Consider the following 14,747-nt stretch of genomic DNA (forward strand, 5'->3'; position numbering starts at 1 on the left):
GGTGGTGTGGGCAGAGGTGGTCCCCATGTACTAGGGGCCATCTCTTCTCCCAGCTCTAGGCAACGTGGTACCTAGGGTTTCCAAAAGCATCCTTGTCTACCGGCTTTCTCCAGTTTGCCAAATCAGATGCCACTAACTATGCATTACAACTGTTGGCAGTTGTGGCTTCCATTCTCCTATCCTGTGGACTTAGGCTTCATCTGTTTGCAGACACATATCTTAGTGCAGCTTGGGAGGAAGCAGAGGCAAGTGCAACACTCCAACTGCTGGGTTTGAGATGCACCAATCACCAGTTTTTGGGTTTTGTTTTTTAATGTGTAACTTTCAGTCTCAGTAACTCAAATATACCTTCTGGAATTACTCTCACCTCCCCAGCTTACCAGAACATGCAGTATAGAGTTGTGGGCCACTGTTGAGCTCATTCATGGACTTTATGAAGCTGTCCTCAAACACACGTTTGTATCTAAGTGTTAGGAATACTAAGCTTCATAGGCTGAAATGTAGCATTTACAACAGTTTTTTTAAAAAAGGGTGGATAAAACTAAATTTAACAGTTACAACAGGTTGCCAGCAATGACAGTGAAACAAACTAGAATATTAGTTCTATTAACTTTAATCTGAGCTTATTCCCAATGAGATTTGAGGTGGCTTAGAAGTATGCTCTGAGGGCTGGGGATATAGCTCAGCTGGCAGAGTGCTTGCCTCACATGCACAAGGCCCTGGGTTCAATTCCCAGCACCACAAAAAAATTTAAAAAAAAAGTATGTTCTCACAAGAGGAGGCCACCAGCTACAATGTGCTCACCGTGAGAGTCCAACCTATGACCACAGAAGGGTCCAGGGTCAGGCAAGGTCATTCTCCTTGTCCGTTCACTAATGGGAACTGAGCAAGCACTGCTGCTGGAACAGATGTCTCCAAACAGCATGAATAATTCACAGAATAGCCCAGTGTGCACCTGGCATGGGCCTGGCACTCCCAGCTATGTCCAGCTTGAACCAGGTTCACACACTGCTCAAGAGAGCCACAGAGAAGCCTCAACAGCCAGTGTGATCAAGGGCATAAGAGGCCTATTTGGTCCCTGGGAAGGAAGTCGTCCTGAGGACCCTGGGGTTACTGTCCCATTAGATCCAGGTAGGAGGTCAAAAAGAGTCATTTCTGCTTAGGGAAAAGCACCATGGGGGTCAACAGAGGTATCAGGGTATCTCCCACAGGTATCAGGCATTCTTATGTCAGTGTGCCCGACACCAAGTCACCTCCACATCCTAAGAGCGTCAGGGAGAGACCCTGAGCGAGAGACCCTGAGCTCTGGATCCTGTCCCTGTGTGTGACCTCAGCAAGTTCCTCCTCCTTTCCAAGGCTGTCTCCCATCTTTACACAGAAATAGTAGTAATGGATAACACTCGTAGCACCAGTTTAAGACTTAATCCCTTTAGGTTCTTAGCATAAAAGCCATGAGTTAGGGACCATTAGTTGCCATTTTACTGAGAAAAAAAACACAGGCACAGAAGCAAGGTGTGAACTCTGGCAGGGTACACCAGTCAGTCACGATTGCCTTTCCTTTGTGACTGGAGTCTCGCCTGGGTGCTCCCAGATGCCCTTGTCTGAGCACAAGTTGCTCTGGATGCCTGGTCCCCAGACAGAAGGAATGCCCTAGAGCTGTGCTGCACTGGGTGCTGGGCCCCAGGTGCCACCCCCAGCACCAGAGTGAGTGTTCACGCTCCTCCAGCCACACCTTGAAGCTCTGGGGAGGCACATGTGAGTAATTCCTTAACACTGTGTGAAAGAGACAACACAATGATCCTGTTGGCCCTAATGTTAGGGGACCAGTGGGACAACCATCAGTCTAAAATGATGCCTCAGGGCTGGGAATGTGGCTCAAGCGGTAGCGCGCTCGCCTGGCATGTGTGCGGCCGGGGTTCGATCCTCAGCACCATATACAAAGAAAGATGTGTCCGCCAAAAACTAAAAAATAAATATTAAAAATTGTCAAAAAAATTAAAAAATAAAATTAAATTAAATTAAAAAAATAAAATGATGCCCGAGATCAGAAGACCACAGGGCAGTACAGGTGACCCTCGATTATGCTGGATGTTAAATGTATTACAGGGGGTGGGGGATCAGAAATTCTAAATTTGGACAGTAAGAAAGACTAAAATCTTGGTTTTTAATGTATATTTAAGTGAAATCATGAAAGTTGCACGGAGAAACCCTTTAAAAATCAACACGGGATTTAGGATAAGACAATCTGGATCCAAATTCTGGTCTTACTCTACTTGCCTAAGCTTGGGCAAGTCTCTGTGCCTCTAAGCCATACAGTCCGTGCATGCTGAAGGGAGGGTGCAGACATATCATCTGGGAGGGACAGTCAGCTCCTGAGGCCCCCCCAGGGGCTCCTGTCTCTTCCCCAGCACTGAGAGCAAGCCTGGGTTCAGGGGGTGGGGAGAAATCCTCTGAGCTCCATGGAAGCACAACACAAGCTGCTATGCACATGAAACCCCCTTTGGATAATTTTCAAAATTGCTGCAGATTTTTCTATAGCTCATATCTGCCCAGAAACGGTTTCTGAATAGAATCCCTTCTCTTCTACCACCTAACTATACTTCCTGGTTCACATCACAGCACTTATTTCTACATTAAGTTCAGTCAAGGAATTAGCCAGAAAGTAATAATTGCCATACACATGGGTAATAAATTTACTACTTCTGCGTTGACGTGGATGAGAACACCATAAACAAGAGTGGAATCTCATCCTAAGCAGTGTCTATACAAACCACAGAAACCCAGTTCTTACACTGTTACTGTTACTTTTGTCTTGTACAGACATAGGTCTTCACCATAAAACTAAGTCTGGTTAATAATCATTTTCCTAATATTTTAACTTATTGGGAACTCATGAATTGGGATAATGGGAAAGATTTAAAACTTTTGGTAGTTTGACATTGTGTCCAACTCCGTTACCCTGGCCTTTGATCTATGCTCAAGTAAGCTCAGCTCATCACCAGGATTCTGCACAGGCCTCAGTTTTGTTTTTCCTCCCCGCCAAACCCCTATCAGACAGTTTTGAGGTTGGCACCATCCTCATGGTTAGGTGGATAAACCCAATGGGGCTCCAACTCCAGAAACATGGCATGACAGTGGGCATGGCTGTGATCCCTCTAAGCTACTCAGAGCTATGACAAGGAACCCAATTCATTCAGTGCCACAAACGACAGAAAATTCACCTGATCAGACCACCAGCTGTGTGAGACAGGGCAGGTCTTAGACAATGGACAGTGGCAAACTGCAGGACTGATCCTAAGGACAGCTAGCCCAGAACACGGGTGACCTACCCTCAGCTGATTCAAGTTCATCTCCTCTACCCTTCAAGCTGGAAAGAACCCATGCTAAGCCGGAAGGGCAACACCAACTTGACTCACATTCCCCTGTGTGGGATTATCCTTGTACCTCCATCATCCCCATCTACCATGGGCCCAGGCACAGCTGGACCCTTCAGGGGAGGAATTTGACTGGCACAGGTTTGGGCATTTCTTGGCCCAGGTTAGGAAGAAGTCACTTGGCCCAGCTGACATGGATTCTGTGTCTAGGGAAAAGATGCATCTCAGAAACAAAGTGGAATTCTTGAGGGAGGATGAAAATACCAAGCCAATTGCTTGACACCCAGTACCTGCCACTGGGCAAGCATAGCAGCCATCTAGTGAAGAACCAGAACAGACCAATGACAGGACAGGCTCAGGCAGCTCTATTTTCTAGGGAGAATAAACAGCACTTTACTCAGGATTACATCCTCAAATGCATTTTTTTTTAAATTTTTTTTACTTTTTATGTGACCAAAGCACAAAATTCACAAGTGCCAAACACTGCTAACTGTGGGAAACTTCCTCCCTCACTACCCAGCCAGAGAAGCAGCAACTGCATTTCAAACAGCTTCCTCCTATCGGCCTAGGAGAAGGGGCCAAGGTGAGTTGCTGCAGTTACAGAACTCCCAAAGAACAGCTTATTCTCAGAACCAAACACAAGGGTTCTCAAGTCAGTTTTGAAAAAATTGGCAAAACACAATTCATCTACTTAGAAAGTGCTAAGGTTCAAATCATGTTATCCTTTGACAGTCCTGTTGCTGATTAGCACTCAGGTTAACACTTTCATTTAAGCTTCTCCGTATCCAAAATAAAACTACAACTGTCATCACAGATGATATCTGAAGCAGGAGGTTTAAGGTGCTACACATCTGAGTGCTGAACCCTGGGGCACTGACCTCAGCTGGACCAATCTCTGAATGTCTTCTTGTAAAGTGCAAAGAAACACTGCCAGGCTTGCCGTCTGTGTCCTACATGACACAGTGCAATGGGCAGAGCTGCTACCTGAAGAGTCTGGAGAAACCAGCTGCTGCCCCACTGTCCTCCAACCACATGCAAATTACATGACTGGCCGGCAGGCACCTGCCAGCTGGCAAGGGAATTAGACAGTACCTCTGGCCATTCCATTCACCCAATACTTGCTGAACGTTGACTGTGGAGGGAAGTAGGGACCCTTGAGTAGTTTATATCCTATTGCAGTAGGGGTGAGGGCAAATATCCACCTTTCAGTAAGAACTATTCAACTACAATTTGGGGGAGTATTTCAAAAGTAGGATGTTGAGAAGACTAGGATCTGCGATCAGCCTGACAGGAGGGACCTTGAGAAAGCGACATGTGAGTTGAGCATTCAACCACACCTCGGTGCAGGCAAAAGGCAGAAGCATGCACAGAATTCCTAACATGGGGTGCAGTGTGGTCATCTGAGGAAGATGCTGCAGAAGCTGAGAAAATACAGGGTGGCAGGAGGCACAACACAGTGACCAATACAGTGTAACCCAAGTTCCAAGGAGGGCTATCTGGGGTCTCCAGGATAAACACATACGAACTCAGACAACAACACACAGCACCTGCTAAGGGAGGCTGAAAGGAAAACAGCAGCAAGACAATGAATGACTGGCTCATAGTAGCCAAGTTTACCAAGACCTCAAGTTCCCTTTTTCTATACCTAAGCAAGAAGCCACCTGTTGAAGAGTCATCAGGCTCAGCTTGGTGAAGTACCCTGGATGCAGATAAATGGCTCCATGCTGAGACACATTTCACGGACAGCCATGCAATGAATGCCACCAAGCTGACACACCAAGAGAAAGGAGGACTACGTTTGGGCAAGGAAAGCTTACTATCATGGTAACACTGAAATCTTACTACTTTCCATCACCATGATGGGTGTCCTTAAAAGCAGTGAGGACTCATTATACATGTCAACACTATGTTACCAAGACATCCTGAAGGCTGCTAGATGGTGGATTCCATTTTCTATCTTTACAAGTTTAATTACATTTAGAGATTGATAAAAGATGATTTTGAAGACACTGCAGTGACAAACTCCAACAGGGCAAGCACCAAATGGGCGAATTTCCCCAAGAAGTATCTTAGAAATGATTTTCAAACTCTTTTCCTTGATGACACAATTCTATTTCTTTATGGCTTCCATCACACATCGATATCTAGGTGTGCACTCAGTCTTTCACTCACCCGAGACAGTCATTTCCAGCACCTGTGTCACCACCAGATCTCCAACAGCATTTAGACCCATACCCTGAGCAGCAGCAGGAAACACAGAAGGCAATGCTGCATCTGGAACTGTCTCCCTGGAAGGAGACCACTGCTTGGCAGTGCCTAGCTCCAGCCCTCCATTTTGGGGGAATGCTGTTATAGTTCATAATTGTGTGTCCCAAATGACATCTTAAGAAATATTCCTGAAATGCTTTTTTAAAGAAATCGTAATATTTTCTTTGTTAAGTAGAAATGGTGGGGGGGGGGCGGCTAGGATTGTAGCTCAGTGGTAGAGTGCTTGCCTAGCACATGTGAGGCACTGGGTTTGATCCTCAGTACCACATAAAGGTATAAGAAGGGGTATTAAAACAGAGGTTCTTATAGGAGGTATACAGATGCTTAGGAGTAACTGAAACAAGGTATTTTTCATACAGATCCTATACAGAACAATTATTTCCCCAATAGGGCCAAAGAATTCTCTGCTTTAGAAACATCAGTTTTACTTACTGCTTTCCAGGGAATAAAGTCCTGGAGGAGGAATAATTGCTCACCCAAGGGCAACCTTCTCTAAAGCAGTAAATACTCCAGAGTAGCTGGGATCCAAGCCTCTGTCCTGAGACAGGACATCTAAGCTGAACTGGGCAGTGCTGGACAGAGGGCTTCTCTTTGTGAATGGAAGTGAAAGGCCAGAGCTCAACACCGAGTTCTATTTTTACTACATTTTAATCAGACGTTTTGAAATGGACCTCACAGCTAACATCCAGGGTAGTCTACTCATCAATCCTGCATCTGTCCCCCAGGAAAACTGAAGGGTCAGCAAGGTCACTGGGAGGTCAAGCCAAAGCCAAGACAGCTGGGATGTCCACATTTGAGATTATGGAGGCCACCTGTGATAGTGATGTCAGTCTCCTTACTATCTGTATATGTTCAAGCAATCCACTGAGGTATAACCCAGAACCTCAATCTAAAACTTCAACCTACCAACACTTTACCTATTAAAAGGGCTGGGGCTCAGCAGTACAGTGCTAGCCTAGCACGTTCCAGGTGCTGGGTTGGATCCTCAGCATTACATAAAATAAAGGTATTGTGTCCAACTATAACTAAAAAATAATTTTTTTAAGTGCATTTAAGTCAACTTAGGCCTCAAGAACTTCTTATAGACAAAGTACCAAAATTATTGACCTTTTAGGGAATCCTTACCTCCAAGAACACTCAGATTTACTGGTTTTTCTATTTAAAAAACCTGTGATTTTGCTCTTTGGAGATAGGAATATGGTAGTTACAGATCCCAAAGTCACTGCCTTGGAGCACTTCTTGGAGTCCAAGGTTTCCTCATTCTTCCCTGGATTTGGGGCTATGAGACAAAAGCTAGAAGGCCAACATTTTCAAGCATTTCCTAATTTGTCATGCATCCTCCCTGAGTGCTGCGTACAAGGTGCGGGTGCTCCGCTGAGGCCCAGGACTGCAGACAGGAGCACTCTGCTTGAGTAGAAAAAGCAAAGGCCCCGAGGGGCCGGGAGCCCCGGGGCCCAGCAGCAGGGCAGGAGCGCCCTGGGCCTGTCCTACACCGGGGCGCAGGCGTGGGGCCCTGGACCCTTCCACGCGCCCCTGCGCTGGGGTTTCTGCCCTCAGCATCGCAGCGCTCACCGAAACGAAAGTAAAACAGAGGCCGGTTCCCCGCGGCGCTGGCCGCCCGCTCCCGGGCCGCGGCTTCTCGGACGTCGCACACGCCGATGTGCGCGGGGCGGAACGTTCTCCTCGTGGCGCCTTCACTGTGCTGCAGTCTACACCGAACCACGGCAGCTCCATTCGCTGCTGTAACAAGTTGAAAAAAAACTAATTAATTCAGACTTTAGTTTTTTTTAAATTTGTTACAGCGCTGAGCAGAGCTGCCGACCCCATGCAGAACAGCACACAGATCACCAAGGGGACCGCCAGGCGCGGGCGCCCCAGCACCTGCCAGGCTCCAGAACCGTCCTCTGGCAAAGCGAGGAACTGCTTCTGTTTCACTTTTGTTTGGAAGGACAAAGCAGCAAAATCCAGCTGTGTCCAAAGCCCTCAGTTGGCCCACCAGCCTTCCTCCGGTCGGACAAGATACCCACGAAAGTGGCGTGGCCTTTAAGAGCCATCCTCAAGGGGTCCTAAGGAGGAAAGGGGAAAAACTCCACGACACCAACTCTCTCCCCATGCTTTCGCCCAGGGGCTCCAGCCATCTACAGGCTTCTCCCAGATTAAAATAATAATAATAATACTCCTTTACTTCCTGAACCAGACCACAGAAAACCCAATCCTTCAGCTAATGCTGCACAACCAGGCTGCTTCTCCATCCACTTCCTCAAAAATCAAAGAGAAAACACACAGTTTCAAAACAAAACTCCAAGCACAGCAGAAACTTAACACACAAGTTCCCTTAAACATAAGGCTTCTGGAACTCTCCTTACCATGCTAACTCCACCACTCCAGGCAGAGCCAGCAGAGAACAACCCTGGGGTCCATGCAAGTGTGGACATGGGTATTCGTAGACTTCTTAAAATTGTTTCCATGGTATAAACTGAACAGTTTTCACCTTTAAAACGCATGCTCTCATCCTTTTTCCCTGAGGGAAAAGAATTGCTTGCATTAGCTCTCAGTCATTTCCTAAAGCCCAGTGAATATCCAGGGATCTCACAATGAACTGAACTTACACAGAACTGAGGTGTTCACACTCCAGCCTAGCACCATCTCCTTCTACCTCCAACTTCCACAAGCCAGCTCAAATGCAAAGAGGTTCTCATATCCACACACTTAAAAATGCCAGAAGGCAACAGACTTGGTAGTCTTCAAGAAGCAGTAACAGTTTACAACCTATCTCAAAACACAAGCAACCTTAATTTCATAATTCTAGGCAGGATATCATTTCCTAGATTCCTCATCTAATGATATACACAAAAATCTGTATTAATTTAATCAATAGCAATAATTAACTCATAAACCAAAAATCACAGTTAAAACACTAATACTCTTACATTTTCACGATTACAGCATTTCAAAATAATGTATTATTGATCTCCATCTACAGGGGAAAGACCCATTAAATTTATTAGGCACACTTATAGAAAAACCCTATGTGCCTTCTATATCCATATGAGTAATTACACAAGGAGTTGGATGTGGCCAGTGCTCACATCAAATGAGCGACCTTCACGCAGATTTGGAACTAAGGATGGATTTGCTTTTCATCTTGCATGTTGCAGTTAAGTTAAAAACTAAGTGATGTATTTATGCTACTTGATGAAGAGTTACGTACTCGGAGGCTGAGGAAGGTAGGCGCCAATTAATTTTGACCTCTTCTTTTCATATCCCTTTTGTGTGATGTCACCTGCAAGAGAAGGAAAAAGAACAGTTTCAATGAATACAGTTGTTCATTTGTGAAGTCTAATATACCCACAGTTATAACTCTCATTTGCCTTACAATTAGAATTTAAAAAAGGAAACTCTGATGTCATTCACCTTGACTTCTCCCCCTGCCCTTAAAAAAAAAAAAAAGAAAAAAAAAATCACAGCTCTCCTGTTACATAAAACTCATTGGCTCAACACACACTTGCCACGGCTCCTCCTGGCTTGATTTCAGCTCCTAGAGTCCAGAATTAAATCTGCAATCTCATGCGCAACTGCCAGTGCAGAAGTCCACCGGATCTGCACAAACCCTCATGAACTCAATCAACAGAGGACAGCAACGATCTGGGCTGGTAATAGCCAGCAGACACCATTGCTAATCATCATCTCCCTCCACTAATAAGATTTATTTCCAATCAGGCGTGTCAGTCACAAGGACTTTAACTGCCACGGTATTTTTGAAAAATAAGTAGTATGAAAGGAAGCTTTAGATTAAACAAAGAATATGAGGCCTAACAAAATTCAGAATATACGAGAAAGGTGCAGATTATTCAAATAATGCTCAAACGTTAAAGCTGAAGATTTGCATAAAGAAGACAGGGAGGTCAATACTGTGTTTAAATTTTTTTCCAGGTGATAAGCAACTAAGTATGTGGAACAAAACCACCTTTGTAAACATGCGACACTTTTTTTTTTTAGTTATAATCCCCAGTGCACACAGAACACTGATTTTTGCCCTTCATTTTGGAATCTATTACATTTTTTCTAATATTCTGATCAAACCATTCTTTAATGAGTAAAAACTTTAGATTTCAATAAAAACATGGCAAATAAATAGTTACTACAATGGCATGCACAGATGTAACTTTGCTCATTCTGGCGATGTATACCAACTATGGGACATGGCCCTGTGCACCGGAGGACTAACTCATAGCTCACTGTACATGTTCACCACATCCCCAGCAAAATGCAGGGCCAGTACTTAAACCTGAAACCGTAAAGAAACGGAAATATGTGGAATATGCAATCCTTTGTTAAGTATTTACAATGCTGAATGTTATCTAGCCATTATGAAGGGATTTGTTCAAAAATTAATCAAGCCAGTTGTCACATTTGTGGTGCACTTTACACTGCAGTCATTTCATCACCGGGACTGTCATTTGGGTTTGGAAGTGCCCCATTGAATCTTTAAAAGCGATATCCCAATCTCACCATCGCCTCATATGTATTTATATGCTCTGGAATATTTCTGTGAGTTATGAATAAAACAAGAGACGGGAATCAGCTGTGTTAGAGTAGTGGCGGTGGCGAGGTTTACTTTCCCACTTTACCCTGTTTCTCTCTGCAAGTGACTACACTTGTAACAACCACAGGAAGTGCAGGGGGTTAAGCTTTAAGAAACATGACAAAAACAGTCTGTAGAAGAAATAAAGCCCCTGAAAACCAGTTTCCATCAAGTCTCCATGGGAGTCCAGGCCCATCAATCACAAGGACCTGGTCCATGGGTGGCCAGCCCCACCCCTGGCTGCTCCAGTTCAACACGCTGGAGTGTAGAATGAAGAAATCTGATTTTCGGGGGATTGATTAGGGCAGGTTCTGGGAGCCAGAGGCTGCCCGCTCTTGCTCATAGGATGCTTTACCCTTAGATGGCAAAACAGTACTCAGCCCCCTTGGGAAACCCTGAGAAAGCAGCAGCCCTGAGCCTCTGCAGAAGCTGATCACTCACTGCCCTTCACCACCAGCTTTCCCCTAACCACTCTCTGAAAACAGAGCCACCGATAGTTTTCATAATTATGATGCTGGTTAATCCATTTCATTTCCTGCCCAGTTTAGAAACAACCAAGACCATGGATTGATTCCTCAGGTACAGGGAACACCCATAGAAAAATGAAGGACACGGAATAGACAAGGAAACAAGGACCCGAGCTTTTATCTCCTAGCTGCTTTGGGCAATTCCACGGTCAAGTCCAAGCCCTGGTAAACCACAGTCTCACACTACATTTTGATGTGCACCCAAGCTTCAGCTCAAATTTCATTAATTCTTCAGTTGAACATTGAAGTAGAAAGGGATCCTCCTAAGTTTTAGTATAGGCCGACTTCAAAGGAAACAAACTTTGAACTCTGTCTTACTTGGAATTAGGTCTTACTTTAGAAAGCTCGATTACTAAGAATTTAAGCCTAAGGAAAAGTAAGCACATTTCCCCTGTAGCCTAGGACTCCCTAGGAGACCGGGTTCCCCTCCCCAGACTCAGGCAGAAATCCCAGATTGAAAAAGGGCTAAACAAAAATATGATTGACATAGTATTTCATTTGGTTTGACCACTACATTGTGCCCACTGAGGGATCAGCATATATAAGATTTCTAGACATAACGGAATCCCAGGGTACCTTCATCTTTCCACTTAGGAGCGGGTTAGGGGAGAGACTTCAGAATGACTTCCACATGCCATGCACTTTACCCAAATCAGGCTGCAAACTAAGTCACACAGGCCAAGTCCATGTTCTGGACTGTCCCCTTGTGCTATGGCAGCAGAGTGCAGTATCTGCAAATGGGCTGGTATCAAGCTACAAAGCCCAAACTCCCTCTAGTTTGGTGCTTTACAGAAAAGCCCCTGCCCCAAATGTCCTAAATAATGTTTTATCCCTTAAAATACATTTTGCAGGTAGGAAACAAAGGCACAGTAGTACTTTTCTCTTGCCCAGGAATGCAAATGTTAGGCAAAAAAAATATGTAACTCCAAAACTCTTTTCCATTAAAACCTAGAATGTTCCACTTTAGGCAAAGCTGGTATATTTGGTGTTCAGAGACCAGATTCTGGTTTTCCTGGTGCTGCTCCTGCATGCTTGCCCTGGATATCTTGCCCAGTTCTGTTGAAGGCTGGGCGTTCTATGTAGGGGAGAAGGCAGAGAAGAAAACTCTTATTATTGAAACTCTTATTATTGAAAAGTGACAGACAATGGTAGAACCCTTGGATCTTCCCTGGGTTCAACCCACAGTACTATCAAAAAAAGTAGTACCAAAAATGTAGAGTTAGATGTCAGGTATCTAGCCAGATGATAGTACATAACAGATGACAAATACATGGCAATAGATAATGCATAATAGGTGATACATAATAAAGGATGGATAGATAATAGGTGATTGACAAATAGGAAAGACGGGTAGGACGAATAGATGACTGCCTCAGAAGCTAGCTGGTTGACTTTACAAAGATATCTGCCTTCCAGACAGCTCCTTGGTTTCTGACCAGGGCTTGTGCAAGGTAACCAATGCCCTGTACACATTATGGAGATACAGTGAGCTTTGCAAGCATCTGGGCTCCTCTTAATTCTCCATCAGCTCAGGCTGAACTACTCTCCTCTGCACAGCTGATCTGTGCCAAGTACAGTCTTCAGGATGAAGCTACATAAAGTAAAGGCACAAAAGCAACCAGAGGGGAGCACTTCACCTCAAGCTTTTCTGCATGGCTTTGTTTCACATCTGTTATTCCACACAGCAAACCCTGAGGTTTAAGGGTCAATTGATGTTCTTTGTACCAGTGAAGCCCAAGGAACATCACTCAAGGATATTTTCAGTGTCAATTTCAATCAGTAGAAAAAGACTATTCAGTTCTGAAAAAAATTAGCTAATTCTAAATTTGTATTTCAAGACTTTTGCTCCTTCAAAAGCAGTTGCTAATGTCAGAAAGACTTGAACCACAGAATCATTTGCTTGAATATTTTCCACAGCAAGTTCCAAATAGCATATTTTCCATGCTTCAATACTCAAGATACCCTTTTATTTAACTCCCTTCTCACAGTAGGAATAAGAAGGTACAACAGAAAAAGCCAGTGAAGAAGTTTCAACTTCAGGGACAGGAAAAAATAGAAGCTTTCTTATGAAGCACTGACTACTTCCCCAAACATACTACTTATATTATTCTCTAAGAAGTTCCAGAAGGCCCCAAGTTCCAGCACAGACTTTGAGATTTATGTTTGTTACAAAGAAGAGATTTATAGACAGGTCATAAACTGAAAATGAGTAAAGCAAAATCTTCAGTATAAGGTTGAGTCACACTTGGGAAACACATCCTCCCCCTGGTCCCCTAAAAGAGGAAGAATCCCTTTTACTTATTCCATTGTTCAGTGTCAGGAAAGTGAAGTGAAAGTTGGCCCAGCAAATGCACACGACAAGAGGCTCCCTGGGCTCCAGTTCTCTATCCCAACCTCAGGCCCGAGGGCAGACTTGGACTCAACTGTAATTTGTGCAAGGCCAACCAGCCCGTGCACATCCGCTCACAGTGTGGAACCCTGGAGAGCCACGAGGTCCTCAAGGGAGAAGACCTGTGAGCCACACAGCTACTGCCTCGGCTGGGATTCGTTCTGAGTAAACAGACCAGTCTGACTGCGATCATTTCCATTCTCGGTGTCAGGAGTTAGTTTTATTATTTAAGGCTGGAACAAATGCTTTATATAACAAAGCCGTCACTTCCATGTTTGGAATTTCATGGCTGGCAGGAGCCTTCCTAATGCTGCTCTCCCCAGTCAACTGCTTTATAAGGCATGGGGAGCACCTTTGAGGTACTCTCCCACTCCTGCAGATGCAGGAGCCTGGGATTTTAGCCCTACGATAAGTTTTCTTTTCTCCAAAAACAAAGTATGGTGTCCCTGGCAGCTTCTGCATGCACCATGCACCTGCCAGGGAGAGGAGAGTGAGACAGACCTAGAGTCTCCACTAACAGGGGTCCTGAACTGGTCAAGTAACCCATCCGTCTCATTTTCCTCATTGATAAAGTACAGGTAACACCAGTCATTCATCTCCAATAGTTGAAAAAAGCAAACAATGGAATGTAAAAAAAATCTCAGTAAAGCACAGAATTAAAAAAAAATGTTTTGAAAAACCCAAGTACTTCTCCAGTACCTGTTAAGATGTTCAAACTCATGACTTTCCCACTGGATAAGAGGTGTGAAAGCAGAACTGCGAGGTACAGTAGCAGGTACTTAGTGAGCATAGCACCACTACAAGGGACCAAAGGAGCGGCCCCTTTAGGGCTGGCAACGCCAAAGAAGAGCATTAGAGATCTTGATCAAAATCAGAATCTTGATCCCTTCAGAATATTTTTTGTTGGACAGGGTGCTCTCAGTGGTAGATCTCCTGCCCAGAATGATCAAGGACCTGGCTCAATCCCTAGCACTGCAAAGGAAAGAATGCATTTACTTTTTTTAGATACCTCTGTTACCACCAGTTCCCTTCCCTGCACAACAACTACAGGGCATGACGATGACCACTGTACTTTCCTACTGCCAGCCCAATCACTCACAAAACGGGCACGTGGCCATGTACATATGGCCATGTAGATGTGTCCACTTAAGACGCATCCAGTGCTTCTCACTGCTTTTAGGATCAACAGACTCCTCCCAAGCCACAAACCCTGCAGCCTCAGACTGATTCACACTTCACCATGCTGTCTTTATCATCCATACCCCTGTGGTTATCACCCAGGCTCATGCCTCACTCTGAAGGTAAAATGTACAAATTCACATTCCATAAAGGGATTTTAAAAAGGCAATCAGGACCCACTCAACACCTGCACTGAGATTACAAAAATCACCAAAGCTTATTCAAATACTTGGCAGGAAGTAGAAAAATTAAACTACAGAACAACATAACCAGGGATTTTTAAGTGTACATTAATGGTCATAAGATTCCTTGAAACCTTTAGTTAATGGTATAGACAGAAAGGAAATATGTATTTTAAGTGTGCTACTCTGAAAATCTTTAGCCAGTCAGGTCCCAGACCATTTGCAGTTTTATTGTTCTGCTCT

General features: G+C 44.5%; 1 protein-coding gene across 4 annotated transcripts in view; it reads right to left on the reverse strand.

Annotated features, from left to right (window-relative positions):
- Dip2c (disco interacting protein 2 homolog C) overlaps window positions 1–14,747 on the reverse strand; it is a 375,630-nt gene that overhangs the window by 162,792 nt on the left and 198,091 nt on the right. For 2 of the 4 annotated variants that reach the window (XM_076872835.1, XM_076872834.1), the window contains exons 2-3: window positions 8,854–8,925; window positions 7,215–7,382 (exon numbers count right to left, since the gene is read on the reverse strand). In XM_076872835.1, the coding sequence (XP_076728950.1) occupies window positions 7,215–7,382; window positions 8,854–8,925 (240 nt within the window). The remainder of the gene's footprint in view (window positions 1–7,214; window positions 7,383–8,853; window positions 8,926–14,747) is intronic. The other 2 variants (XM_076872837.1, XM_076872836.1) reach the window with 1 other exon arrangement.

The sequence above is a fragment of the Callospermophilus lateralis genome, chromosome 13 (genome assembly GCF_048772815.1).
Source record: "Callospermophilus lateralis isolate mCalLat2 chromosome 13, mCalLat2.hap1, whole genome shotgun sequence".
NCBI lineage: Eukaryota > Metazoa > Chordata > Mammalia > Rodentia > Sciuridae > Callospermophilus > Callospermophilus lateralis.